Raw genomic sequence first — 27155 nt, 5'->3', positions numbered from 1 at the left:
CAATATATTGAACAGGGACTAGGTCTGCATTAGATGGAATACCCCAGTACTATACAGATGAAAAGAGATCTCATTCTGATTACCATTGAGACACTTCCAACGGGATGTTAATAGCCATCTGGCATGGGAGTAAACACAAGTCCATTCCAACATAGCTGGCATTACGACCAGCGCGCAGCTGAGTTGCACTCAAGAGATGATCTCAAAGATCGCTCCCGCTGTAGTTGAAATGGGACCACTGTACGGCGTCCCGTTCACCGAGAACGGGGAGCCGCCGGCCAGACGAAGCGCCAGCGTGCCACCGATGCGCGAGTTCACGGTGGCACGCGTCAGCTTGCCGCCGGACCAAGCCATATCGACAACGAACCCGCCGCGGGCCACGAGCCCTGTAACGGAGCCGGTGCCCACGGCGGAAGGTAGCGCAGGCAGGAGATGGACGACGTTGTGGCTCTGCAGGAGCATCTCGGCGACGGCGGCCGTGAAGCCGAAGTTGCCGTCGATTTGGAACGGGGAACCCGGTCCGCTGTCGGTGTTCCAGAGGTTGGGCGAGGGGTAGCGCTGTAGGAAGGCCACGGCGCTCTCCCAGACTTTGGCACCGTCCAGGAGCCGCGCGTACAGATTCATGACCCACGTGCGGCTCCAGCCTGTGCTTCCGGACCCGGCCTGCATGCGGCGGTCAACGAGCTTGCGCGAGGCCGCCGCCCAGTCGGACGAGTTGAGCGGTGCGAAGTGGGAGCCCGGGTACAGGCCCCAGATGGCCGACATGTGCCGGTGGCCCGGCTCGCCCTCGCCGTACTCGCGGCGCCACTCGAGCATCTGGCCTTGGGAGCCGACGGACGGCGGGCGGATTTTCGAGAGGTAGGTTTGGGCGTTGGAGCACTCGCTCCCGGCCAGCCCAAGGGTTTGGCACGTCTGGATGACGGCCGTGAAGAGCTCCGTCAGCAGCGAGTTATCCATTTGCACGCTGATGTCGACGCCCTCGGTCCGACCGCTGGTGCGCATGTCGCCGGGGACCACGAAGGGGTTCTCGGGCGAGAGGGTCGGGCCCGTCGTCTTGTAGTTGTTCCAGTCGAACATGTAGCAATAGTAGAACTGTGCCGCGCTCTGCAGGATCGGCCAGGCCTCGTCGCGCAGGAAGCTCTTGTCGCCCGTGAAGCGGTAGTGCTCCATGGTGTGAAGCGCGAGCCAGGCCGAGCCCATTGGCCACATGGTGTACGGGGTGCCGTAGTCGACGGGCGCCGCGTCCCCCCAGAGATCGATGTTGTGGTGCAACACGAAACCGCCGTTGTTGCATCCGTACATGACGTTCGCCATGGTCTGGCCGCGCGTCTTGGCCACCTTGATGAGGTCGAAAAGGGGCTTGTGCGTCTCCTGAAGGTTGGTCACCTCGGCCGGCCAGTAATTCATTTCGGTGTTGATGTTGATCTGTAGGCAGGGTCAGTTAGTGGATGCCATATCTGTTTCCGATGCCAGTTGGCTTACGGTGTACTTGCTGCAGGTAGTTAAAAGTCAGTGGTTGACCTCAATATAGTGTGAAGAGGGAATTGCAACTCACCTTCCCCAAGATGGGGAGAAGTCCTTGTTCCAAAGACCTTGCAGATTAGCTGGGAGTGACAGGTTCCCTGTGTCTCTGGACGAAGCCACCAGGAGATGGCGTCCGAAGTTGAACATCAGAGTAGCCAGCTGGGGGTCAGCATTGGCATTGCGCTTGTAGTTTGAGAGGCGGGTCTTGGTATCCGAGTTGCCAGCAGAGCCGGAGGACCCCAGATTGAGGCCGACCCTCCCTGTCAGGGCAGTGCTGTCTTTGACCGAGGCTTCGCGCACGGCAGGATACCCGGCTCTGGTTGCTGCGTCTAAGCTAGTCTGCAGGGCAGATTCCATCGCGCCCTGGCTGGAGTAACGGTACGACGTTCGAGCGTCGAAGAAAATGTCCACTGACGTAGCGCCGGTAATTATTATCGATCTACCATCGCTGCTGACGCTTCCTAGTAGAGGGGAGGGGCTCGCTCATCAGTAACTTTAGATGCTGCTGGAGGAATCAGGAGTGCATACCTCCATCGTTCATGATGCGTGCTTCAGACGTGAAGGTGATTGCCCCGGAAGATTGGCCGCTGCTGCCGCTCAGCCGCACTGAGCTTGCATCGTTTGCGGTCGAAGCTGTCTGGGAAGTGGTTTGTTTCCCTCGGGACATAGTAACTGTCACATTCAACTGCCCATCCCTACTGGCGCTCATTCTCATCGCTATCACGCCATGAGGATAGCTTCCAATATATTCGCGGCTAACTCAGAGTGTCAGGGATAGGAGACGACCGATGGGGCGGAAAGTAAGCTCACGTATAGTTGACGTTGTTGTAGTTGTACGTGACGAAGGATGTGCCCTGGTATGTATCGAGATACCGAAGCAAGTTGCTTCTTCCATTGCCGTGCCCAAAGGAGATGGTCATATCACCCAGGGGGTTGTATTGCTGGCACGAGTTGGGGTTGCCAGCCACTGAAGGACCATCAGAAACCAGAGAGCCAACGGGATGGTAGGGATAAAAGATACAAAGCCAACATACTGTTCTGCAGGACTGCTTGGCCAGCTCCAGTGATGTCACCGCTCATGAGCTGAGAGCGAATGCTGTTCAGAGCATTCTTGGAGTTGCGGTTAGCACGATCCAGCCACGGTCCGCTCCAAATGGAGTTCTCGTTAAGGGAGATCTTCTCGTCACCGGTGCCGTAGATGGCGGCGCCGAGTCGCCCATTGCCAATGGGGACGGCAGATGCGAAGTCGTTGCCGGCATCACTGCTATACCAAGCAAACCGCGAAGCATCCCACTGCGCCTGTGTGGCAGGAACCAAGGCCAACAAAGTGGCCGCAGCGACTTTGATCAGAATGCGGGCCATTTCAGGATACAGTGCGTGCTGGTGCAGCCTGGAATTTTCTTCTTAGCGAACATATTGTCTCGGGAGACATGCTTGGTTCTTATACCCATCGCCTTTGGTTTAGAAAACTCGACTGCAAAGCTACACCGGGGGTGGCAAGTTCACCGTCGGCTCGTGTTGTTAGTACATTAGGTATGATTTTCGCAGGGACGGGATTGGACTATTCGCGGGGAAAGCTTGGCAGGAACGGCACATGACCGTCCGTTGTTGCCCTTTAAAGTGGTTGCAGGAGGCGAGCCGACTGCTACGCTGAGAAAACGCAGCTCTTTCGTGTTGCGATCAGGGCGGAGAGTGTGGTGACGTTAAGGCATACCAAGGTTAGCAGTTGGCGCAGTCTGCAGCGCGCAGTATGCAGTATGCAGTATTGGCCTGGCTGCAAGGGGACGGCCGAGTTAGTCGCACCAATAATAGACGTTTCTTGCCGTAAAGTACCTAAGCGTGGCAGTGTATCGGTCGATTGATTTGGCTCGCTTTCTTTCCTGCAACACTACGGCGGAGTTGCGGAGTCAAGAGTGAGCAACGGATGCCCTCGTATGCTTGGTCTCAGATTGCCGAATATTGCGAGATGAATCCGTTAGAAAACCGAAGCCAATGGGGAATCTCAGCGATATGGACACGGATGCTCCAACCGGGTATTTGTTCGCGGTGGACCAGTCCCCTGGCTTGCTTCGATTCGTCCGTCCCCTTATTGCACACCTGGCACACCATCTATGCACATGTACGCGACGATATGCAGTTACTGCTCTGCCCCAGTCTATAAGTCCTTGATGGCCAATAATTAGACTGACGCTTATAAACGTGACCTTTAAAAGACTTGATTTATGTCGTGTGTGTAGCTACCTAGTTATTCCCACGTACATGTTGGGCATTCTCATGAGATGGTCACTGGCCACTGACGGCCAGTCCCGGCCTTACAACCCATTCATTCCGTCTCATTTCATCGTACCTAATGAATGTCATTCGGCAGCCACAGCCGAGAAGTTCATGCCTTCCGGAACAGCTTTCCACTGCTGGTTAGCATCGAGCAGCGTTTCGCAGTGCGCCCACTCCCCCCGGACCGTTTGCGCATGTTCTGCACTCCGCGGGGTCAGCCTCATGGGGAACGCCTCGGGGTGAACCAAGAACCCCTTTGATAGCTTCGAAGGGTCCGGCGTGATTTCGCTGCCGTCAGGGGCGATAGCTTTCTGAATGCGCAGTCCCCAGAGGATCCTGGACGTGCTGAGGAACAGGGAGCGCTCGGCGGTGTGCATGCCGACACAGATACGGCGTCCAGACCCAAATACGAAATGGTCCCGTTTGGATACGTCGGGGTTGGCGGCGGCCTCGGCGGCAGTCTGGTCGTCGCCCAGGTAGCGCGTAGGGTCGAACACGTCAGGGTGGGCGTAGCGCTTGGGATCTCGGTGAATGCCCCTGTGATGAGCAGGATCTTAGGTTATCACTCAAGTATTATCAGGTACCTCAAGGAGCATAGGATATAAACTTACCAGACGTTCGTTACGATCGAAGCATTCTTGGGAATCTTGTAACCCATGTAATCGTCGTCTCTCATAGCACAATGTGGCACCCCCAAAATAGCGGTGGGCATCCAGCGCAAGGTCTCCTTGGCAATGGCTCGAATGTATGGCAAGTTTGGCACATCATCCATCGTAGGCATTCTCCCACCACAAACCCGATCGAGCTCTTCCTGGGCTGTTTTCTGTGCTTCCGGGTAGAGCATCATTGCCTGCATGAACCCCATTACAGTATTGGCAGTGGTATCGTAGCCGGCCTCAAGAATAGTGGAAGCAACGTAAGCAGCTTCGTCATTCGAGAACTCGCCATTCTTCTGGGCATTGAAGACGTCGATGCCGAAACATGGCTGTAACATAGTAAGCAAGTAGACTCGTTTTGGGTGATAGCCACGGACAGGCCGTACCATTGATGTTTTTCGTTGATTCTCCGCTTACACTCGGTCCAGTGGTCAAGGAACAATTCCCTCTCCATTGCATGTTGGACCTTGGCCTTTCTCTTGGATGGAAGCAGCGCGTCCGGCAGCTCTCTCAAGATCGGATAGAAGTCAAGCAAAGCAGACTCGGTAGAGCCCACGGTCGGCACAAACTCGTCGATAACATCGTATAGACGCCTCAGCTTCGGATCGTAGATGCTGGCTGTTCGGACACCATATACCATTTGCGTCACGAGAGAAGTGGTGAAGCGGCGAACGTGATCGACCCATAGATCTGGTTCATCCAAAAGGCCGCACATCAGCCGCTTGGCCTCAAGGTCCTGGTATGGCACATAGGCTGTGGCGGCTCGGACATTCAATATGACATGAAAGAGCTTATGGATCGCTCTCCATCGCTCTCCATGCTGGTTTTCATGTCAGTCGTTTCCCGCTGGCTTCGGATGGGGCAAGACAGCATACCATGAAGAGCGCTCGATGATTGTTACTAACAGTCCTCGCAATGTATAAGTCGGGACGGGAATTGTAGACACTTCCTCGCTTGTCGAGCAACTCTTTGACAGCTCGGTCTGAGCTGAGGACAATCGTGGTCGATGTTCCAAGCATCAAGGAGAAAACCGGCCTGCCAACTGTTAGCCAAGCCTACATACCAGCCATCAGCATCCTAGACTAACCCATATTCTTCTGCCCACTTCTTCATTTGCAAATGCGGGTTCTCTTTGGGCATGAGATGTAGGTTGCCAAGCAGGGGTATCGTAGGAGGCCCAGGAGGGTAGCCCGGAGGCCTGCGGCCTATCGACACTCGACGTTAGCACGTAACGCTCTTCAAGGAAGCAACTGGTATGCAGCAGAAGGGTTATGAGCATCTCTACAATGGACCGCATGCACAGTCTTCGGGGAGAACTGGAATGAGGAGGAATAGGGGCCGTTAGTTGCTTACCGATCCGCAGCAACTTGTTGAGCACATAACCCAGTGCTACGAGGACGGGAAGAAACCACAGATTCGTCATGGCAGGCGAGTGCAAGCTGTATCCTTCTGCGCCAGTTTGAAAATGAGAACAGAATTCCCAGGAAACTTGCAGCGAACACAGCTCTCTGCCTTAAAGACCATGAAGTGTATATATGACCCCCCAAGACAAGGCCATGGCAACTCCGCACGCTCGGCACTGGGGCGATGCACATAATACCTGAGGAATACCCATATTATCGCCACATCCGTGAAGGGGGATGCATAGCCGGCGCCATACATACATATCTTGGGCAAGTGTGATTGGAGGGGTTCCCCCGGGGGTTGCATTATACGCACTATGCCTCCCGTTGTAACGGTATCCGGCACGCCAAAGACACCAAGTGTGGTGTAAGGAATATGGGGTACTGGTAATCATTCATCCACTCGTATGGGCTGCGTTTCGTCAACTATATGAAAGTGATTGGCCCTCTTCTCCGGCGACAATGATGTCTTACATGTAACCTAAGCAGTGCGGAGGTCGCAAATTATTTCCAAACTCCGAATCATGATGGCCCAGGACAGGGGACGTTCCTCATGTAGGTAAAAAGTACTATTTTCCTATCAATCACTTTTCCCTGGGGCTCATCACATGGCGACATGGGGAGAGGGGCCGGGGAAAGATTTATATCGCAAAACATATTGTAGGTGCATTCGCATGTAGGTAGACAGAGAATATATCCCCCATCTTCATGTGAAGGTTCAGAAGTGTTTAGGTGCGGGGCATGAATTGGGATGGGGTCGTTGCACATGCACGCAGTTTGGTTATTCAACTTGTGGACGGCCCAAACGCCGAGTATACTGACCTTCAGTAAGTACCTCATCTAGTCTAGTTGAACAACGTAGTACATACATGTACCAGTATTGTAATACCCTACCGTCCTCAGCAGCCCGACTTGCTACAGAGCTCAAAAGGGAGAAACAGCACAAAATGACAGCCCGAACATCGGTCAAAGCCTTTCTGGCCACGGCCCGGACAGCATTAGCGGCCCCGCCATCCAAACGGCAAACACCTCTCACCTTCGTGGTAGGCAATGAGTCGGCCGGTAAGACTGACCCCCTTCACAAGGCCGCGACATGCCGAGACTGATCTTTTTCCGTAGACCTTGACTCCCTGTGCTCGGCCATTCTATTGGCCTACCTACGCACCCATTCGCCACCGCATACACTGCACATCCCCCTTTGTCACATCCCGCGAGACGACCTGTCCCTGCGCCCGGAGTTCACCTCGGTGCTGCGCCGCGCGGGAACATCGCCCGAGGATGTCATTACTCTCTCCGAGCTTCCGGGATCCGAGAGCCTAGCTCCGAAGGACACGCGCTGGCTGCTCGTTGACCACAATGCGCTGACGGGCCAATTGGCCCAGCTTTATGGCGCCCACGTTGAAGCCTGCATCGATCACCACGCCGACGAGGGCAAGGTGCCCCAGGACAGCCCGCTGCGAGTCATCGAGAAGACCGGGAGCTGCGCAAGCCTCGTTGTCGAGCAATGCCGCGACGCCTGGGACGCGCTCTCTGCCTCCTCGTCGTCTTCCGGGGAGGAAGCACGCACTGTCGATACCAGCTTGGCCTACCTGGGCCTTGGTCCCATCTTGATCGATACCTCCAATCTCCAGAATGCAGATAAGACGACCAAGTTCGACACGGACGCTGCGGCCTACCTTGAGTCCAAGTTGAAAGGCGGCGCCCAGCAAGCTGTCGCCAGCAGCACAAGTGGCTCGTCAGGATCGTACGAGAGAAAGACGTTTCACAACGAGGTTGCACATCTGAAGGAAGACATCACGTCACTATCGTTGCGCGATATCCTACGTAAGGACTATAAGGAGTGGGAGGACGCTGGCGTGCGCCTGGGCACATCATCGGTGCCGCAGGATTTCGCCTTCCTGGCCAAGAAAGCCGAGGGCGAAAATGCACTGGCCGAGGTGATACACGAATGGGCCAAAGAGAAAGACCTGGGGCTCATGACAGTGCTGACGACATCATCAGACGATGGGAAATTCAAGAGAGAGCTGCTGGTATGGGCGCAATCCGAGAAGGCCGTCCAAGCGGCCCAGAAATTCGAGAAACGATGCAGCGAGGAGCTGGGCTTGAGCCCATGGAACAATGGCGGACTCGACATCGATGAAGCAGGCCGCTGGAGGAGGTGCTGGACTCAAGCAAACTTGAAAAACAGCCGGAAACAGATTGCACCTATGCTACGCGAGGCATTGGGTGCCTAAGCAGGCCATTCGCAAATGTCCATAGCCGAGTGAATATACCTTGCTTTCCTGGAAGGCATGCCCCATCATTTCCGTCCGCTCAGTCGTTCGTTATACCTCTTGCCAGTTAGGTGTGTTTCGTAACGGACAATGCCTTTGTCCTACGACTTGTCAGCACAATGGAGTGGCTTGAATGGGTATTGTCCATGTAGGCTTATGTCTTGAGGTCATTGTTGCAAAACACTTCGTTTAGTCTACCCCTGAGCAACAGTTGATATAAAGCATTGGTTAACGACCCAGATTGCCTTTAGTGCAGGGACCCAGCACAAAAGCTCAAGGGTCTCACGCATAAACGTCGCAACGTTGTGACAATGGCATCGAACACGTCTGGAGTGGTAGAGATTGGGCATGGACCCAACCATAGCCAGAGTGAAAATGAGGTTATGCCACCACCTCCACCCCTTCGTCTCCACCGCCATTGCCTATAGTTCCACCTCCTCCGCCAACAAGTCCTCCTCGAACACCTCGACCTGTCGTTGCCGTTCAAGAGCCGGGGCCGGGCCCTCCGCGCGAGACGTTCCCTATTGCTACAGTTGAGCTTACCCCGATTCCACTACATGAGGAAGCGCCTGCAAGGCCTCGTCGTGAGTTAACGCCTGCTCCTTGGCGCCAGCGAACCCCCAGCCCTCTACTTGGTTTAGCCTCGGTCCCTGCTAGGGAGTCAACCCCTGTGAGAATTTACCGTGAGATAAGACCTGCTCCTCCACGTGAGGAAGTGCCTGGTCAAAATCCCGCCCAGTATCCTGGGACAGTCAACATAACTTCCCAGGTCCCACCGCAGCCGCAGCCGCAGCCCACATCCATGCCTGTCATGTACGTGCCGCCGCCCGCGAACCTCCCCCCGCCGCTGTTACAGCCATACATCCAGTGGCAGGAGCCCAACCGCCAGCAAACGCGCATCACCTCCCACGAGGCCAAGTTCCACGAGATCGCGCCCTACCTGGACACAGGTCTCGACCCCGTGACGGGCCAGCCGGTCCTCATCGACCTCGAGTGCGACGTCTGCGGGCACCACCTCGACGTGCCCCGCCGGGTCTCCCCCAACGACTACCCGGACGCGCCCCTCGAGCCCCTGTGCGTGCTCCCCTGCGGCCACATGATGGGCACGCACTGCCTCGACCACTGGATCCGCCGCGCCGACGAGGCGTGGCAGGCGCCGACCTGCCCCCTCTGCCGCTTCCAGGCTGCGCCACGCCAAGTGCAAGTGCCAGATGCGGTTTCGTGAGTTCAGCCCGCTCCTCCCCCGCGAGCAGCAGGTGCCGCTGACCATCCCCGAGGGCGGCCGCGTCGACGCCTACTGCGGGCCGTGCCGAGACCGCAGGGCCGAGACGAAGCTCCGCGAGTGGATGGACGAGCACCTGCCGGCGAACGCGGTGCACGGGTCGATCACGAGGGTGCAGGAGACGCGCCTCCAGGCTTGTATCGGTGGGTTGGCTCGGTCAGCTAGAACCTGGCATCGGGAGAACTCACCCAGATGGTAAGTATGGTACCGAACGTAAGTGAAGGGTGACCTCGTCGAGTGTTTTAGTGTGAGCGTTCGCCCCTGGTGGGAACACATGTTATTTGTTTTTGGCCAGCGTGGAATACCTAAGTTTCGTATCCAGGACCGCTGCAAATACTGTAGATTACTAGATGTAACTAAGGCATGGGATGGACGGGTGGCTTGGGCATGTTTTAACAATGAACTAACAAGCCATTGTTGATTTCAGTACTTAGTAGAAGAATAATAGCCCCTTTTCGCAACCGCATAGACCAATCGAATACGACTGGACAGTTAAACAGCAGAAGCGATAGCATCGAGCCACTTGGCTAGGCGGTATCCTTGCTTTGCCATCTGCAGGGAGACAACTGGCTGCGCCGTCGTTGTGTAATCGCCGCTCAGGTCCTGGTCCTCCACAGCACTGACACCCCCCACGAACACGGTCGAGCAGACATAGGCGTTGGACTCGGTGGCCCAGCCGAGAGCAATGTTCTGAGCATCCGTAAGGCTCAATTCGTTTACCCAGCCAGCAGCTTGGGACTCGTAGATGCCGGATTTGATTGCTTTCGGATTGCAGGGAGTCAGCACACGCAAACCATACATACTATGCACTCTTTTAGGGCCGAAGGGGAACAAATACGCACCCGTGGTCAAGGAGGCAGCCCATGACCTAGCAGAAAGCATTGACGAGCCGCCCGAAACAGACTCGGGGATCTCGGAGTCCCAGACGTGGTGCAAGTTGGTTTCGTCGCCGCTATACTCGACAGGAATCCCATTACCACCCTCTTCGAGGTTCTCGTTGTGTAGCGGCTGACCTATATCCCCGAGGAAATGAATAACCATCTACAAGCAGGGTGAATTTCAGGGATATAGTATTAGCCACGCTGCCGCCAACCAGATAGATTCTCAACGCAATAGTGCACACCTTGGCGGCCATTTGGCGCTCCGAGGATTCTAGATCCGCGTCCAACAGGCGGTTGGTCTGGCGCCATGTCAGCTTTTTGCTTTTCCTTTTTGTCTTTCCGCGTTCTGTCTTCCTTCCTCTTGCTCCCCTTTGCCTTGCAGCGAAATGACGTGAACATGACAATAATTAAACCGCGACATCTCCTTACATAATTAGCGATCGCGCTCACGATGCACCCGCCCTCGCCACAGTCACGCGCCAGGTCGACGCCGCAGCTCGAGGGCGGGCTGTCCTGGGCGTCGATGTAGTGGAAGCCGGACGAGAACTTGCCGGCCTCGGTGTGGCCGTACGGGTCGGCCCAGCTCGCGACCGCGGCGAGGTAGTCGGCCGAGGTGTCGGCCAGGAGGTCCTGGAAGTAGTCCCGGGTGCGCGCCGCGACGAAGTCGGTCGCCACGTACGCCACCGTTTCGTGGCCCATGGCACCCCAGGCTCGGACGCCGGGCAGCAGGAGGGATGCTGCGGCGGCCGCGGAGAGGAGCATCTTGGTGGCGCTGCTGTTGCTGGCTGGGATACGGATCATTGCTTTCTTTATTTCGACAGAGAAACCCTACAAGGAGTAGGGAAAGGCTGCAAGAGCTCGTTAGGAGACGGGGTCAATGATTATATCGCCAAGAAACCGAAATCAGGGCGCCATAGTTCCAACAGAATTCAAGGTCAACAGGAGCCCTCCCGGCGGCGTCGTACTTATACTCACATAAAGGACCGATACACAACACTAATGTTAGCTGCATCGGCAAGGCAGAAGACAACTGGCTGTCTTGTGGAACAGGGCCAATCAGGCAATTGTACGCCCTGTTATCTATCGGTGAATACTACCACAACAGGCATGCCAGGGGCCAGTTATGCGCACTAGGACGGGCACAATGTGCCCACCAGCCAATCGCTAGCCGCACGTTGCCAAGCTTCACCGGGTCGATCTAGCGATCGACCCGGAACCTTTAATTCGTTAATGTGGCTACACAATGCACATGGTAGATCGCTTCCGGCCTGCAAGATAGAGAGAGAAACTGTATGTTCAATGACCAGTTCCAGATTGCAGAGCCGCAGAGTACTGATATCAGACATAGGGATGAACAGCGGCGTCCAGGGCCGGACCACAGGTAAAGCGTTCGTAAAAGTACAGTTCAAACATTTAGCAGGTAGCATCTTATCCCACCACAAGGCCGTAGTAGCGCGTCGTACTGCACGGCAATGTGCCACTCGCGTAATCGTACATCGTCCTTCCATGAGGCGGCAATAATTCCTAGAAACATCATACATTCGTATAAACGGAAACGTCCAAGATGGCCAGAAGCTCTTGTAGGGAGCCACTCAAATCGAAGAGTTAATGCTCCTAACGAGCTTGACAAACTCCCGATTCGCCAATGCCCGCGTTGCGGGACTGCCCGCATCAACTGGCAATGTCGTTGCGTGCTCTTCTGCTCGAACATCGGCAATACGGATACACCCAACAACGGCCTCGCGCACATGATGAGTGGGCTGGACCGCAGGGCTTTCCTTCAGCATCTCCGGGTAGCAACGGCGGAGCGCCATGGCGCAAAGAGTCGAGGACTTTGTTCTCATCATCAGACGGTACATGTACAGATACAGAGCTTCGGACCGCGGCTGCATGTATTGGGGCGGCATGCGCCATACTTCCCAGAAACGGTCCCAGTTTTGCTGCCTTGCATATGCGCCAAGGAGCTTCACCAACAGCTCCTCGCCCATGTAAGGCAGCCGAGCTTGCACCAGGAGGACTTCGAGTCGTGTCTGGAGAGCCCTGGTGGCTGTGTCCGCGTCTGGGTCCATGGATATGGCCTCAATTATCGCAACAATGACGTCATTGGTAATGACGTTCTGGCTACGGAGTTGCAACGAGTCGAGGAGGCTTAGAGCTGCGGCATTCTTCTCTTGCAAGGCCGCATCAGATGCAGAGTAAACACAAGAGAGAATGTCGAGGCATTGCTCTCGCGAGGCTAGTATAGCACCTGTGCGGTATTGCGTAATCAAGGTTCTGATGTTGTCGATTCCGGAGTACGATGGGTGCTTGATTTGACGCCCCCTACACTCCAAAGCCAATCGCAGGCTCCATGTGTATTCTGAAGGCACACCTTGAATGGCCAAAGTTAACAGCCGATAAAACGCCGGAGAAGCCAACTGTTCTTGCATCTCCGCTAAATTAGCTTGGTGTATATGAGTATGGAGGAGCTCAAGAGCGCGAAGCTTTTCCTCTCCGTCGTACCGGAGCTGCTTCGATATGTTTTGCAAGTGCTTCTGAGGAAACGTGTCCTCAGAAGCGGCAGACGTCGTTGAACTGCTGTGAACAGTTGACGAAGTAGACATCGACTTGGACTGTGTTGAAGCAAGACCGCTAGCGCCCGGCATTTGATGGGACGGCAAGTGCGGTCGTGTTGGGGGATGTGTAATTGAAGACTGTCCTGGGGCAGCAATTCCCGTAGCCGGATTTGCTGTCTCCTTTTGTGAATTTTGATGTGCCTGTCTCTCCAGTGATCGCTGCCACAGGATTTCCAGGCCCAACTCCGCTCTTCGGGCCTCTGTCATGATCTGAACCACGACTGTAGTACCTTTCTGGGGAACACCGAAACCGGCGATACGACCGTCCTCAGAGACAACAGTGACGTCCTCGCTGCTACGGTCAAGGGTTCCCAGGTTAACACAGATCCAACCAGTCGAGATGCCGTCATCGGCGTCATCGGTGCCCATGGTTCCTAGGAGCTTGGCCCTCTTGGCCTTTCTCCGGAGTTTGGTCTTGCGCTCGTTCGGGCCCAGCAATCCATCGGCATCGGCATGGACTTTGTGCTGATAGCGTAGCCAACGCACCAAGCGGCTTGCAGAGACGTGGAGATGTCGCTCGCTACGTGCATTTCCAAACAACATAATCAAGTTGGGACCCAATGCGGCGGGCGGGTTGAGCTCACGCATGTCTAGCAGTGAGAGCTCTTCCAGACCCATTTCCTCGGAAGCATATTCCAGCAGCGACTGGATGATAGCAGGCGAGTCTGCCGGCACCTCTGGCAAGGGGGTGGTTCAGCCACTGGCGCATGGGTGGGTGGTTCTACCTGGAGATACCAGGGCACCTCTGCATCTTGCGAGTGTGCCGCTTGTCCATCTTCAGCAATCTCAGGCTCCGGTTCTTGTAGGACTTGGGGCTTGCCGGCTTCATTTGACGACGAACGAGCAGGTGCCGAAGAAAAGCGGCGCAAAGCTGGAACCGAGAGGGCCAGACGCCTGGCAGTATGTGCTCGAGATGTAATGTAGGGGGAGGTTGGTGTGAGGAACAGCTTAAACATGGAGGCACGGCAATGAGAGCAGCCTGCTGAAGCTGCCGCTTCCAGTGCACGTCTGGCAGCCATCATCGCGTGCCGCAGCGTCGCGGTATGAAATGTCAGTGAAGGAAGAAAGAGAGCCTAGCCTGTGATGGGAAGTAGAATGTTGATATGAGAACCAATTCGATATTATTGCTCTCGTCCAAGGCTTTCTACAGGTACTGAGTGATGAATGCGATCAGGTTACGCCATCGGAAAATCTTATTACAGCCACCGTCTGTCTCCAAGCTGTCCCTCTTCTCTGCTGTCAACAGTTGATGTTAAACCCTGTAGACTGCAGGCACTTACCGGCCCAGCAGCTGGAGGTGGGGTTGGCCTCCCCAGTTTCATCGAATCAGAAGCACGCATTCCGTACTCCGCCAGGCTCCAAGCTTGTTAGCGGCCAGAGCTCTGTACCTAAGCTTTTCCCGCGCGTCCACTGTCAGACTGGCGACTGTCACTCTAGATCGGGCCCTTTTGCACTGGCCTGGCCCCCTAGCAAACCGTGAGAGAAATTTCCAGTCTGTATTGAATGCAAGGTGGGCAATTCAATGGGGGACGGGGGACAGAAGCGGTCGGAATGAGCTGATGGAGAAGAAGAAAACGAAGGAAATCCCGAAGAACAAGAATGAAACGAACGGCGGACTTGCGAGCAAATATGACGAGGAACCAAGAGACACCCTTCACGGCAATACTTTTGTCACATGTACGCATGTTATGTCTGCGCATCGATAGTATTGTATCATATTCTCATTGGAGAAAAAGGCAAGGAGGTACGGGGTATACTCCTAATTAGGTGTTTCCCAGCCGGGTGCGCCTCTCATCAACCCCAACACTTAAAGCACCTCCTCCAGAGACTTTCCTGTCAGCATTCGGAAAACCTCCTTGTACTTTGAGCTTGTAGCGTCCGCAATGTCCTGGGGCACCTCGACACCTTCCTTGGCCTTCAGGCCCTCTTTCGTCAACCTACAACCTGGGTCAGTCTCGGTATGCTCAGAAAGGAGAGATGATGCGCGCAAGTGTGTGATATTAGAAAAAACGGCGATGACGGGACAGGAAAGCCACAAGCACTTCAACTGGGGATTCTTACCAGTTTCGGAGGTACTGCTTGTCAAAGCTCTCCTGGTCACGACCAGTCCTACAATGAAAGTCAGCTTTTACGCAGGTGATAAGAATGGGTCGTAATGGCATCGCAACTCACTCGTACTTGCCCGCGGGCCAGAACCGCGACGAGTCGGGCGTCAGGACCTCGTCGATCAACACGATCTCGTCGGTGGCCTCGTCGAGCCCGAACTCGAACTTGACGTCGGCAATAATGATACCTCGAGCGCGGGCGTACTCGGCGCCCGTCTTATACAGGTCGAGTGCAAGCTTCTCGATGCGGCCGGCGTACTTGTCGCCAACAATCTTGGCGGCCTGCTCAGGCGAGATGTTCTCGTCGTGCGCACCCATCTCCGCCTTGGTGCTCGGCGTGTACAGAGCGCCGCCGGGGAACGCGGCGCACTGCTTCAGGCCAGCGAGCTGCGGGATGCCGTGGACGGTGCCCTTGGTCTCGTACTCTTTCCATGCGGAGCCGGTTATGTAGCCGCCTGTTTCAGCCCATGCGTTAGGAAGTCAACGTGACAGGTACTTCTGGTCATAATAACCGCCACAGGCGACTCCGGGCTCGATGGCAGACATGTAGAAAACTGGTGCGATGAAAGAGTTCAGGTGTAATACGTACGGACGATAGCCTCGATTGGGAACACCTTGTACTTGCGGACCTGCATGCTCCGGCCACGGACCAGTTCTGTCTCGGCAGGGGTCAGGCCGGCCGGCGGGTCTAAGGTGATGAAGTGAGTCTTGAGGTCCGGGATCTTCTCTTTCAGCACCGAAAACCAGTGTGCAGTCAACTGGGTCAGGACGGCGCCCTTGAAGGGGATGCCGTTCTCCATGACCACATCGTAGGCGGAGATGCGATCGGTCGTGGAGAAGAGAAGCGTGGAGTCATTGACTTCGTACAGGTCTCTGACCTTGCCCCGCGCAATCAAAGGCAGCGAAGAGACGTCGATGGACGTAACCACTGGAGGCGCCATGGCGAAAGATGTATGTTTAGTCTTTGGCCGAGGATCGTTCAGTAACGGGAATGATAATTCGATCTCAGCAAATACAATTCGGCTTTAGAGTGGAAGCCGGCCAGAAAATTGCTGTCGTCCAGCTCAAAATTCAAAAAATGACGGAAGTGGGACCGGTGCCGACGATGGAGCTCTACCTAAGGTTACTTGGTAGCTCTCAGCTGTACGGCTTAGAGAGTAGGGAAAAGCGATACAGAATTATACCTCTTATAAAATCCCTTTCATTTTAATAATATAACTAGTATACATGGTTTACCTTGAATAATGTTTATTAATGACATGATGTAGAATGAAAATTTAATGAAGTCCGGTATTATAACTGATCAAAACACGTTCCCACTTTTTAAGCCGATACGCCCCTCCAGATGCCTATCAATCAAAACGATGGAAAAATTTGGGCTGAGAATAAACTGGACCCCGAACCCGGTTCAATTGTCGTTTTGCCTCTCCCGATAAACTATTCCTTCACTTTGGTTCCTATCCATCCTCCCTCCCGATTGATGAATGCTCCTCGGATTCATTTGGTTGAAGGCCGAGTATAGACACCATTGGATGTCTTCCAACCTCTACTATAACTCTTTTCTTCCAGTGTAGTATCCTTCCATGTGGGTTGCGGCCGTCGTGGGTATCTATCAACCCCTTCGCAGTTAACTTGGTCTGCCGCCGTTCCTTTACATACCACATATCCTGCCAATCCCACCGGGCCACACTTTGTCGCAATGTTCGTGCGACCTTCGGCTCGAAAGGGCCTGCCGCTGCCGAGGACACAGACATTGAGACGGCCTCAGCTATCCTCAAGATGTCCTTCGCTCCAGGCCTCCGCTACGACACCGAGCCTACGACCTTTAGTCACACGACCAGATCTCCTGCCCTGGAGACGGAGGACCAACGCCCCTGTTACTCCGGGCTCGCTTCACGACAGCAGACTATTGGCCACGGCCGTGGACGATCCTCGAGCGCGCTCGCTATCCTCCGCCTACCCTCCGCCGCCGCCCGCACTGCCGCGCTCCGTCTATGAGCTGCGCCCATTCGACCCTTCGCACCCGTTACTCATCACGGAGCCCGAAGACCCTCTACCACGATCGCGCATTTCCCCAGCTGGTGTTCCAGGTGAAGCCGACTCCATGATGTCGGTCTTCGAGGCCTGTATTCAGGTTGACCAGCTGGATCGCGCTGCGGCTGTCCTCAAGCGCTTTGGCGATATGAATGTTCTATCGGGGGACGAATTGATCCGACTTCACAACATTTTCCTTCGCGCCAATATAGAACAGTTCTATAATCGCCCAAATCTCAAGTGGGCTGAGTCTATGCGGTCATGGTACGAAACGCGAATCCAAGCCATGGGCCTTCCCCAGAACGCCGAAACTATTGCCTATATGTTGAAAGTCTCGCTGCTCTCCAATCACGAACCCCCACAGCTCGAGCAGCTAGTCAATCGTTACATGGGCATGATGCCAGGTGACGCTGGTCTCGAAGTTTTCACATTCTCCAGTATTTTGTCTGACCAGGACCTCGCCACTATTACGGGCCTGTGCACTACCCACAACATAGATCCGGACGCTTTTGTGGATATCCCCATGGAGGAAGAACCAGATCTGTCCGAGTTGGTAAACGACGCAGCGGCAGCCGAGTCAACAACAACAACAACAACAACAACAGCAACAAGCAACTCTGCAGTACCCGGGGCTGGTGAGTTCGAAGTACTTCCCGTACCCCAAAAGGGTCTCGGTCTGAAGTCACTGCAAGAAGTGTTGTCTTTCTTTTCGGATATTAAAGGACGGGATGTTTCGGGACTCTCTTATAATGAGAGACGAGAGATACAGTCCAGGCTTGAACGTGACTGTATTGATGCTGCGATCCGCCGCTGGAGAGAAGAGAACGAGTCTTTGAAAAAAATGAGGCGAAACTCATCTTTATCAACCACTGCCTTGAATGCTCAGCTCTATGATTGGCAGTTGGCTCTTGAAGCAAGGCTGCAGGACGAATTCACCTCCTTTGAGGACTCGGAGAATCGCCCGCACAAGAACCAGGAGGATATGGGACGTTGTGTCTACGCCCCTTTTCTGAGACAATCTACCCCAACTCGTTTGGCTGCCGTCACAATCTTGAGTATTCTCAATATAATTGCTCAACAGGGTGCCGATAACGGAGCCCTGATAGCTGCGACCATTCAAACGCTTGGCAAGGCTATCGAGGAAGACATCAGGTCGCAACAGCGGAGTGCCGAACGCAACTCTGCCCGCAAGGCAAAGACCGCTGAGTACGCTCAGAAACGTGTGCTCCGACAAAGCCTGAGTGATGGGGAACCATCCCCACCACCATCTCAGCCCCTGGAAGCAGAGCCTGCCACCGACCAGTCAAATGTTGTTGAAGCACCCAAATTCGATACTACGACATGGCCTATCTATGTCAGAACACAAGTCGGCGCTGCTTTAATCTCGGCCCTCATCGATACTGCGAAGGTTACAGTTAAACGGGAGCATCCGGAGACGAAGAAAATGGTCAGCCAAGTTCAGCCGGCTTTTGCCCATACAGCAGTTTTCAAAAAGGAAAGAGGGTTGGCATGATTGCACCCAACAAATACCTATCCGAGCTTCTGAAGCGCGAACCTCGTGCTGATTTCCTCGCACGTCATCTGCCCATGTTGGTAGAACCCGAGCCATGGACAAAATTCGACAGGGGCGGTTTTATCAACTCTCCTGCTACGGTTATCCGTATCAAACACGGCGAGATCGACCAAAAGATTTATGCAGAAGCGGCCATCAAGCGGGGCGATTTGGAGCAAGTCTGCAAAGGACTTGATGTTCTTGGCAAGACTGGTTGGAGAGTTAACCGACCGGTCTTTGATGTTATGCTCCAAGCATGGAATAGTGGAGAGGCGATTGCGAACATACCACCACTCAACCCAGATATCCCAACTCCAGCGGAACCTGAGGCTCACGACGACCCGATGCAACGAAGGACATGGATTCGCGCCGTCAAAGCCGCTGAGAACGAGAAGTCTGGTCTTCACTCGGAACGTTGCTTCATGAACTTCCAACTTGAAATTGCCAACGCCTTTAAGGAGCAGACTTTCTATTTCCCCCACAACATGGACTTCCGCGGTCGTGCCTACCCCATTCCGACTTATTTGAATCATATGGGTGCCGACAATACCCGTGGGCTTCTCCAATTTGCTCAAGGCAAGACCCTCGGCGAGAGCGGCCTGAGATGGTTAAAGGTTCACTTGGCCAACGTTTTCGGCTTTGACAAGGCAAGCATTTCTGAGCGTGAGCAGTTCGCGATGGACAATCTTGAAAACATCCGCGACTCTGTGGCGAACCCCTTGAACGGGAAGGGTTGGTGGTTGAAGGCCGAGGATAATTGGCAGTGCTTGGCAACTTGTTTCGAACTCAAGGCTGCAATGGACTTGCCTGATCCAACCCAATATGTCTCTCATCTTCCTGTTCACCAGGATGGTACTTGCAACGGACTCCAGCATTACGCTGCCCTAGGTGGTGATCTTTGGGGTGCTCAGCAGGTCAACCTTGTCCCCGGAGATCGCCCTGCTGACGTGTACTCGGCTGTAGCCAACCTCGTGAAGGAGAGTGTAGCTGAGGATGTTAAGTTGGATAATTTTCTCGCCAAAGCCGTCGATGGCAAAATCACTCGAAAGGTTGTGAAGCAAACCGTCATGACCAATGTCTACGGAGTCACATATATTGGCGCTCGTGCCCAGGTGCAGAAACAGCTGGAAGCAGCGTATCCCAATATCGAGACCGAAACTGGCACACCTGCCTTGCTGCTGGCCTCTTATCTCGCGGTCAAGATCTTCAAGGCTCTCTCCACCATGTTTCGTGGAGCCCACGACATCCAGTACTGGCTCGGAGAATGTGCTGGCCGCGTATGCAAAGCCCTGACCCCCGAGCAGATGGACAGGATCGAACATGGACCCGCAATTACAGGGAAGGAGAAGAAGAAGACAGGAGTCAAGAAGCTGACGCCGACTGACGAGCTATTGAGTCAATTCAGATCGACAATTGTTTGGACGACACCGCTACGCCTACCGGTTGTCCAACCCTACCGCAAGACTGCTACCCGATGCATCTCCACATCACTGCAAGACCTCAATCTTCAGGTTCCCGATCGCGCGGACCCCGTCAACCGGCGGAAGCAGCTTCAGGCTTTTCCTCCAAACTTCATTCACTCGCTGGATGCTACGCACATGCTACTCTCAGCTCTTGAATGTCACGAGTTGGGGCTCCAGTTCGCCGCTGTTCACGACTCCTTCTGGACCCATGCTGGAGACGTCGCCGTGATGAACCGTGTACTTCGCGATTCCTTCATTCGTATCCACAGCGAGAACGTCATTGAACGATTGGCATCTGAATTCGAAGCACGCTACAAGGGCTCGCTTTATCTTGCCAAGGTGCCTTCTGGCAGCGAGGCAGAGAAGGACATTGCAGCACATCGAAGAGCAACCAAGCTCAGTCTGAAAGAAGAACTGCTTCAGGAACGAGAACGAATCCGGCTTCTCAGTTCTGAGGATCCTGCCGATGTCGAAAAGGGACGCAGTCTAAAGACCCCCGCGAGCATTTTCGAAGCTCACGAGGCAGCGCACGATTCTACTGCCGCCGAGGACATGGAAGAAGTCGGTCTCGGAAATCTTCCGTCAGTTGAAACAATCGTCAAGCCGCAGGAGCTTGAGGAGGGCGAGGAAAAGACAGCAACTCTTCAAGCTGGTGAAAACCCACAGTACGCCCAATCGTTGATGCAGGCCGGCCACTTCGAAAAGACAGTTACTGGGACGAAGACGAAGGCCAAGACCGCTAGAACCACCAACATCTGGTTGCCACTCACGATCCCCAAGATCCCCGAGAAGGGTGATTTCAATGTTTCTGAGTTGAAGACGAGTCAATACTTCTTCTCCTGATTGTAGAACGCACAACTATGACGATCTACAAGCCAACGATTTCAAAGAAGAGTCACGCGGCTACAGGCTACACGATTAGATGGGGGGGGCATTTACCAGCGATCGCATTTGGTGGCGTTTTCAGTTTGGTGAGGGGCGTTTTGGGGCGATGGGAAAAGCATAAGCAAGCTGATCTGGGAATTCTTGTTTCAACCCGTGTACTATACCCGCGAATGACATGGAGGCTGGAGAGCATCTAGGCAGTCCGGGAATTGCATTACGATAAGGACATACGTCTACTCCATTGTATAAGCATTTATGGTCACCCTTATATCTTATAGGGAGTCTGACCTCTGTACGCCATATAAAGGCTCGAATAAATCTAACGTTATGATATACGCCTGTCTGTTTTGGTGACATCACTCTACCCGGGTTAATCATTTTTGTTGTTTCTCGGGTCTTGGGCCTATAACTAATACGACCTCGCGCTCGAACGAGATACTTCAATTTCTAATATTGGTACATTGCTAAAGCGATCCCAGATACTACACACAATGGACTCCCTGACTTGCATTCATCCCTCTCCAAAACGCCGGGGCCCCCAAGCGAGGTCCTAAATGCATGTGGCGGGTCCTTTCCAGACTCGTAATACCCCTTGTATCTGCTACATCTATACAGTTTTCCATCTTCGTACGTCCATTCTCACCCTCACCCTCATTCGAATGCGACACTATGCTTTGAAACCAAAGTCGTTGGCCTTGCCCTGGACCAACAGACCAACAATCAGGCCGAAAAGACCAAGGACAGAGCTGAAGATTTCGATGACGAGGATCTTGACGAATAGCGAGGCATCGGCCGCATCGGCCAGAGCAGCACCGGAACCGTTCATGCCGACGGCAACACCGCACACCAGGTTGCACCCGCCGACGGTCAGACCGGCCCAGAACAAAGCAAAGCCGGTGTAGTAGCTGTTGGCGTCGGCCAGCATGTCTTCGCTGACGGAGCCGACCTTGGACGAGAAAACGATGGCCATGATGACGCCGTAGATTGCGACGACCTCGCAGAAGATAATGGAGATCAGGTTCTTGGTTCGGATTCGTGGTGCCTTGACGCCGGCGCCGAGGATGGAGGATCCGGTAATGAAAATGCCCCTAGAATATCGCGCAGTTAGATACAACGACCAAGACTCATTTGCAGCGATGGAGGGGGTATCATTTCTTACCATGCAGCTCCCACGACCGAGAGACCAATGCAAAGTGCTATTCCGAGGGAGGCCCAGGCGTAGGGCGATACTGATACGAGGAATGCTCCCACCTAGAATATGACCATCACGTCAGTATCGAGCATCAATCGATGGAGGTTCGTATGCAGAGTCACTTACGTTAAATGCCTCGCCGCTGCCAGTGAATAGCATGTCTATTGGGTCGCATTAGGGTTAGATCTGACGAGTGCATCGTGCCGAGCTTCCAGCATTTCGGAAGTGTTTACTACTCACAAGCTCCGATGACGAGGAGGGCGGTCGTCAGGCTGCCGACGCCATAGCTGTAGCTGTAGCCCATCGTGGAAGAGATAAAATCAATATGTCCGTGTACAGAGCGGTTCGAAAGAGAAGGGAAGAGTGGCAGCGAGAAAGATGGAGATGGAGTCGTCGACAACAGCTCTCTCTTGTTCGATGAGGTAGCTTGAGTCTCCTGCAACTCAAAACTCGCGACGGGACTGGACTTCTAGGCGAGCCGTTTTCGAGCTCCACTGCAGGGTCAAGGACGACGACTCAAGCAGCAAGTGCGGTAGGTGCTTCAAACGCTACCTGCAAGGTACGTACCGTTTTCGCGCCGGAGAACGGCGATTCAAAGCCTCCGTCTCGATGGCCGTCATCACATTCCTCTAAAGCAGGCTTATGCGTTTACGGAGGGTCTGACTCAAATTCCAGGCTTATGCATCCAAACGGGATTGTCGGCCGCGGGGCAATTTGCCATTGGAGCAAGATGCTTCCCAAAATTCAGTTTGGACCCCCCGCCAACCCATCCATTACATCCCACCAAAATACAAAATATTGCCTGCTTGTGTGAGTAGGTGATACCGTCACATTCGACAAGCTGTCACTCTTTCCGAGACTCTTACGTCCTGTTGCCAGGAGTATACCCCCTTTCGCTCCTTCACAATGGCCGCTTTTTCCACCCAGAAGTACAGCCCCGCCGAGGAGACCGAGATTCAGCAATGGACCACCACTGCGGACCGCCTGAAGTCTTCTCCTAACGATGCCTCCATCCTCGAGTCTCTGAACACCCATCTGTCGACCCGCACCACTCTCCTTGGCACCAAGCCCTCCAAGGCTGACGTTTCCATCTACGAGACCCTGGCCCCGACCGTCTCTGCTTGGACCCCCGAACAGCGAACCGGCGAGAAGGGTTACCACAACATCGTCCGCCACATCGACTTTGTCCAGAACTCCCCCGTCTTCGGTCTCGAGGTCAAGGACTCTGACAAAATCAACATTGACCCGGACAATGTTCTTTACGTCAAGCCTCCTCATGACGCCAAGGCCGAGAAGGAGCGCCTGAAGAAGGAGAAGGCCGCCGCCGCCGCCGCCGCCGGTGGCGCCCAGGCTACCATTGCCGATCGCACAAAGGCCGCCGCCGAGACGGTCGTACAGAAGGCTACCGAGGCTAAGGATGCCGTCGCAGCTGCTGTGGGTGCTGGCGGCGAGGCCAAGCCCAAGAAGGAGAAGAAGGAGAAGGCCCCTAAACAGCAGAAGGCTCCCGCTGCCGCCGCGCCGCCCACCCCCGCGCTGATCGATCTCCGCGTCGGACACATTCTCAAGGCTATCAAGCACCCTGAAGCTGACAGCTTGTTTGTCTCGACTATTGCCATGGGCGATAAGGAGGCGACGGAAGACTACACTGAGTACGAGGGCCAGATCTGCCGGACGGTCTGCTCAGGTCTCAACGGCTTGGTTCCCCTGGAGGAGATGCAAGGACGCAAGGTCGTCGTCGTCGCCAACCTGAAGCCCGTCAAGATGCGAGGCATCAAGTCTTGCGCCATGGTTCTGGCAGCATCGCCCAAGTTGAAGGAAGGCGAGGTTGATGATCACAAGGGCCCGGTTGAACTCGTCAGCCCGCCCGCAGATGCCAAGGCAGGCGAGCGTGTCAACTTCCAGGGCTGGGAGGGCGAGCCGGAAGGTGTGCTCAACCCCAAGAAGAAGGTTTGGGAGATGTTCCAGCCCGGCTTCACGACTACCGACGATCTGGAGGTCGCTTTCGATGCTGGCTTGGTGAAGGAGACCGGCAAGGAGGGTGTGGGCAAGTTGTTCACTGCAAGCGGAGGCAAATGTACAGTGAAGAGCCTGAAGGGAGCCACTGTGCGATAAGTGTGTATTATGTCCAATACCAAGCTTAAACGAAATAGATGAATGAATGAATAACTGCTGGCTGAATAAGAGCAAGGTCTAGAAATAACCCTATTACATTACATGACAACCTCACCAACATGTATTGAACTCTGAGCTTTTTAGTATTACCACGGCCTGTTCCACCAGCTTAATCTCTAACCCCTTTACCAGCTCCCCAGCTTCAGTGTCTTACCAGATCGTTGCCTTGGGGGTGACAGTAACGGGCGCAGTCTCGGCGCATCCCATGGTTTGCGTTATTGTCTCGGTAGGGAAAACGCAGCCGGTTGGGCTTGTAGGGCATGGCCCATCAACATACACCGTCGGAGTCTCAGCACAGCAGTCCGTGGCGCACGGTACCTCCAAGTTCTCGACCGCCACGGTCATAAGACACATGATGCCAGTCGGGGGATTGTATGTTGGACAGGGTACTGTTTTTTAGTCATTTGTTAGTTTGGTTGGTATTCATTCAGTCATCCATGACATGGGTATTGGTGCGTACCGGATGGTCGGGTCTTAGTATAACTGAAGCACTCGTGCGTCTTGACGCCGGCGGTGGTGTGCTCCCAGTCGTCCCAGGTCGTAGAGCAGTGGGCGGGCTGGGTAGAGGCCGATACCGATGACAGCATCGCCAACAGACCGACAGCTAGAGAGGGGAGCATTTTGAATTGTTTAGATGTGGTATCTTAGGGGAATGCAGTGTGGGATATTGTGTTCTTGTTACGAGTGACTCTGGTCAAGGACTCTGTAGATTGATGATATCTTTCAACAAGCCTCCTCCATCTGGGTGCGAGGGCCAGTCAATTATATACAGAAGACTTAGAAGTGCCAAGTGGCACGACCGAAAAGTAAACATTTCTGTGGGCTGGCGGGCTGTGGCGGCCTCAGCTCATCTACAATAGATCCCGATACTTGATCCTTTGAACGATATTGTCCTTGAGCCGACGAGAGGTTGGGGCTAGACATCGAGATGCTCTCAATGGGGACGATCTACGGGCCAATGGGGGGCGGGCGGATGAGGTAACAGGAATGCAAGACATCAACGCGTTGCTTTTCGGTTCTTGCCGGGCTGCTTGGTTTGGTCGCTGCTCCGATGCATAGGTAGGTACTCACTTCCAACGTCACTGTCGTTGTCGTCGTCGTCGTCGCAGAAACAACTGCTGACTGGACGCGGGCCAAGGAGAGGATGTAACAGACCGTGACTGAAAATTCTTTTCGACCGACAGCCCATCTCTGCATCACGTTGCTGGCCACCGAAAAGTTCTAGTCGCTCGGCAGGTCGGATCGTGTTGCTCGTATACAGTGCTCACTGCAGAAGCGAGATTATTATGGGCAGCAAACAGCAAGGGGGGGCAAAAATAAGTGGTGTGTCCCAGCGGTGTGCCCATTGACTTTGATCCCCCCCTCCCCCGGATGCCGCTGCTCAGCCCGGCCAGGCACCAAACCGACCCAACCAGGATTCGGGAAGGAATACCAACAAAACAGCACAGAAGGAACAGCTGCCAATGCCAAGCCAATCATTGACGACAGTTAGAATTGAGGCTGTCAAGACGGCAAAACCCTCTGCTCAAACCCGAACTACTAGGTAGCTCTGGCATGGGAGCCAGCCTCTATTGGGATGTCTATTTACTACTCATAGTACAATACTCAACCGAAAATACTGCCAAGGAAGACGGCCACTGCCTAGCGAAGTGCACATTGTGCATAACAATAGACGACGAGAATTCAGTCTCTTGGCTGCCGCGCGACATCATGTGATGAACCACTTTGCCGCCTATACTCAGCTGCCAGTCCGAAAATTGCCAATTACACATGCACATAACGTTTGACTGGCTGTCTACAGAGATGCACTACATGCTCTCTTGGCTATTGCCACACCAGGAGGGAGAGCCGCGAGATCCGGGGGCGAGGCCGCCCGTTCTGTATGGGCCCATCCATCTCTTCCGTTGGCATGAGATTCTTGTAAGCACCGACCTCGCCAAGTATGAGTAGCCTCAAGTGCAACCAGATAGAGGATATGTTAAAATGAGAGAATTTCCACCTATTTAGGTTGCGTATACTCGTAGGCTGCCTTGGACTGGGAGATAATCGGAGCTGCCTATTGTAACGGATGCTACACTTGTGGCTTTTGCTCTTCTCCCTGCCTTTGGCGTACCTGCATGGAAAGTTTGAACTCGTCCCTCGTGTAAGGATGTAGCTAGAAGGCAAACTCCCCTAACCAAAACGCGTGTTCCTGGAGAGAGATCTGTCGGGGAAAATCTCACCTTCCAATCTTGATGTCCGGGGCCGCGGGAGGTTACATTACATATTGTGTGTATACCTCTTTGTATTGATGAAGCGCCGGAACACGCATGCGAATACTCTTGCTGTAATGCAACGGCGTTGGCGACGTAGCGGCGGCTACCAAAGGCTATTGATGGCTGTATGTGTTCGACGACGGGAGAAACACCTCACTGCCTCAATATACCAATACTGCATACAACTCCAGCCTCCTGCGGACGCCCGGGACTCCGGCAGGTCAGGTCAGGACCGGGTGATGGTGGGTCCACCACCTGCCGGCGATTCCCGGGCTACTACCCCAATTGACTCCTCAGGTACGATTGATGGCCTTCGAGTATCGCAAGAGCTCGGCCGAATACCGAACGGCGTGTCGGAGTCTGGCCTCGGGGGGGGCAGCAGAACACCAACACACAACGGCAGAAGAATACTATAATCCCGGCAATTTCCTCACACCGCGGCCCCAACCCTTTCCCGTTGAAGCATTCAACCCCATAGTGTGGTGGAGACAGCCGGGGACGAGCGGCATGGCACGTGTTTTATCCCTGAATGACAATGACAAGTGCTGCGGTCTTGCTAGCAATCGGTCCGATGACGGGCACAGCATGT

General features: G+C 54.4%; 11 protein-coding genes across 11 annotated transcripts; 4 read left to right on the top strand and 7 right to left on the bottom strand.

The window, feature by feature from the left end:
* Window positions 1-189: 189 nt before the first annotated feature.
* Window positions 190-2886, bottom strand: PG986_005413 (uncharacterized protein; the record flags this gene model as incomplete). Its single annotated transcript, XM_066841635.1, has 6 exons — window positions 190-1425; window positions 1483-1492; window positions 1556-1985; window positions 2053-2279; window positions 2335-2491; window positions 2559-2886. The coding sequence occupies 6 exons, from the start codon at window positions 2884-2886 to the stop codon at window positions 190-192; spliced, it is 2388 nt and encodes a 795-aa protein (XP_066701497.1).
* Window positions 2887-3881: 995 nt separating this feature from the next.
* PG986_005412 (uncharacterized protein) lies at window positions 3882-5877 on the bottom strand (the record flags this gene model as incomplete). The annotated part of the gene is made up of 6 exons (XM_066841634.1): window positions 3882-4335; window positions 4410-4783; window positions 4828-5274; window positions 5330-5489; window positions 5542-5659; window positions 5808-5877. 6 exons carry the CDS (start codon window positions 5875-5877, stop codon window positions 3882-3884), a joined length of 1623 nt encoding a protein of 540 aa, XP_066701496.1.
* A 927-nt stretch (window positions 5878-6804) lies between these two features.
* Window positions 6805-8091, top strand: PG986_005411 (uncharacterized protein; the record flags this gene model as incomplete). The annotated part of the gene is made up of 2 exons (XM_066841633.1): window positions 6805-6919; window positions 6977-8091. The coding sequence occupies 2 exons, from the start codon at window positions 6805-6807 to the stop codon at window positions 8089-8091; spliced, it is 1230 nt and encodes a 409-aa protein (XP_066701495.1).
* Window positions 8092-8932: 841 nt separating this feature from the next.
* PG986_005410 (RING/U-box) lies at window positions 8933-9762 on the top strand (the record flags this gene model as incomplete). Its single annotated transcript, XM_066841632.1, is given in 3 exon segments — window positions 8933-9351; window positions 9362-9607; window positions 9735-9762. 3 exon segments carry the CDS (start codon window positions 8933-8935, stop codon window positions 9760-9762), a joined length of 693 nt encoding a protein of 230 aa, XP_066701494.1.
* A 142-nt stretch (window positions 9763-9904) lies between these two features.
* Window positions 9905-11055, bottom strand: PG986_005409 (uncharacterized protein; the record flags this gene model as incomplete). The annotated part of the gene is made up of 4 exons (XM_066841631.1): window positions 9905-10173; window positions 10216-10453; window positions 10506-10592; window positions 10744-11055. The coding sequence occupies 4 exons, from the start codon at window positions 11053-11055 to the stop codon at window positions 9905-9907; spliced, it is 906 nt and encodes a 301-aa protein (XP_066701493.1).
* An 830-nt stretch (window positions 11056-11885) lies between these two features.
* On the bottom strand, window positions 11886-13930 carry PG986_005408 (uncharacterized protein; the record flags this gene model as incomplete). Its single annotated transcript, XM_066841630.1, has 2 exons — window positions 11886-13553; window positions 13634-13930. The coding sequence occupies 2 exons, from the start codon at window positions 13928-13930 to the stop codon at window positions 11886-11888; spliced, it is 1965 nt and encodes a 654-aa protein (XP_066701492.1).
* Window positions 13931-14715: 785 nt separating this feature from the next.
* Window positions 14716-15954, bottom strand: PG986_005407 (uncharacterized protein; the record flags this gene model as incomplete). The annotated part of the gene is made up of 4 exons (XM_066841629.1): window positions 14716-14845; window positions 14970-15017; window positions 15081-15468; window positions 15603-15954. 4 exons carry the CDS (start codon window positions 15952-15954, stop codon window positions 14716-14718), a joined length of 918 nt encoding a protein of 305 aa, XP_066701491.1.
* A 758-nt stretch (window positions 15955-16712) lies between these two features.
* Window positions 16713-20905, top strand: PG986_005406 (uncharacterized protein; the record flags this gene model as incomplete). Its single annotated transcript, XM_066841628.1, has 2 exons — window positions 16713-18494; window positions 18548-20905. The coding sequence occupies 2 exons, from the start codon at window positions 16713-16715 to the stop codon at window positions 20903-20905; spliced, it is 4140 nt and encodes a 1379-aa protein (XP_066701490.1).
* Window positions 20906-21614: 709 nt separating this feature from the next.
* On the bottom strand, window positions 21615-22443 carry PG986_005405 (ATP synthase subunit C-domain-containing protein; the record flags this gene model as incomplete). Its single annotated transcript, XM_066841627.1, has 4 exons — window positions 21615-22035; window positions 22107-22198; window positions 22266-22300; window positions 22380-22443. 4 exons carry the CDS (start codon window positions 22441-22443, stop codon window positions 21615-21617), a joined length of 612 nt encoding a protein of 203 aa, XP_066701489.1.
* A 602-nt stretch (window positions 22444-23045) lies between these two features.
* Window positions 23046-24251, top strand: PG986_005404 (multisynthetase complex auxiliary component p43; the record flags this gene model as incomplete). The annotated part of the gene is made up of 1 exon (XM_066841626.1): window positions 23046-24251. One exon carries the CDS (start codon window positions 23046-23048, stop codon window positions 24249-24251), a length of 1206 nt encoding a protein of 401 aa, XP_066701488.1.
* A 210-nt stretch (window positions 24252-24461) lies between these two features.
* Window positions 24462-24931, bottom strand: PG986_005403 (uncharacterized protein; the record flags this gene model as incomplete). Its single annotated transcript, XM_066841625.1, has 2 exons — window positions 24462-24700; window positions 24772-24931. The coding sequence occupies 2 exons, from the start codon at window positions 24929-24931 to the stop codon at window positions 24462-24464; spliced, it is 399 nt and encodes a 132-aa protein (XP_066701487.1).
* Between the last annotated feature and the right edge of the window lie 2224 nt (window positions 24932-27155).

This window comes from Apiospora aurea, assembly GCF_038362705.1.
Source record: "Apiospora aurea strain CBS 24483 chromosome Unknown utg000004l_segment0_segment0, whole genome shotgun sequence".
Classification (NCBI taxonomy): domain Eukaryota; kingdom Fungi; phylum Ascomycota; class Sordariomycetes; order Amphisphaeriales; family Apiosporaceae; genus Apiospora; species Apiospora aurea.
The sequence above is the reverse complement of the archived record's forward strand: the minus strand, read 5'-3'. Positions and strand labels throughout refer to the sequence as shown.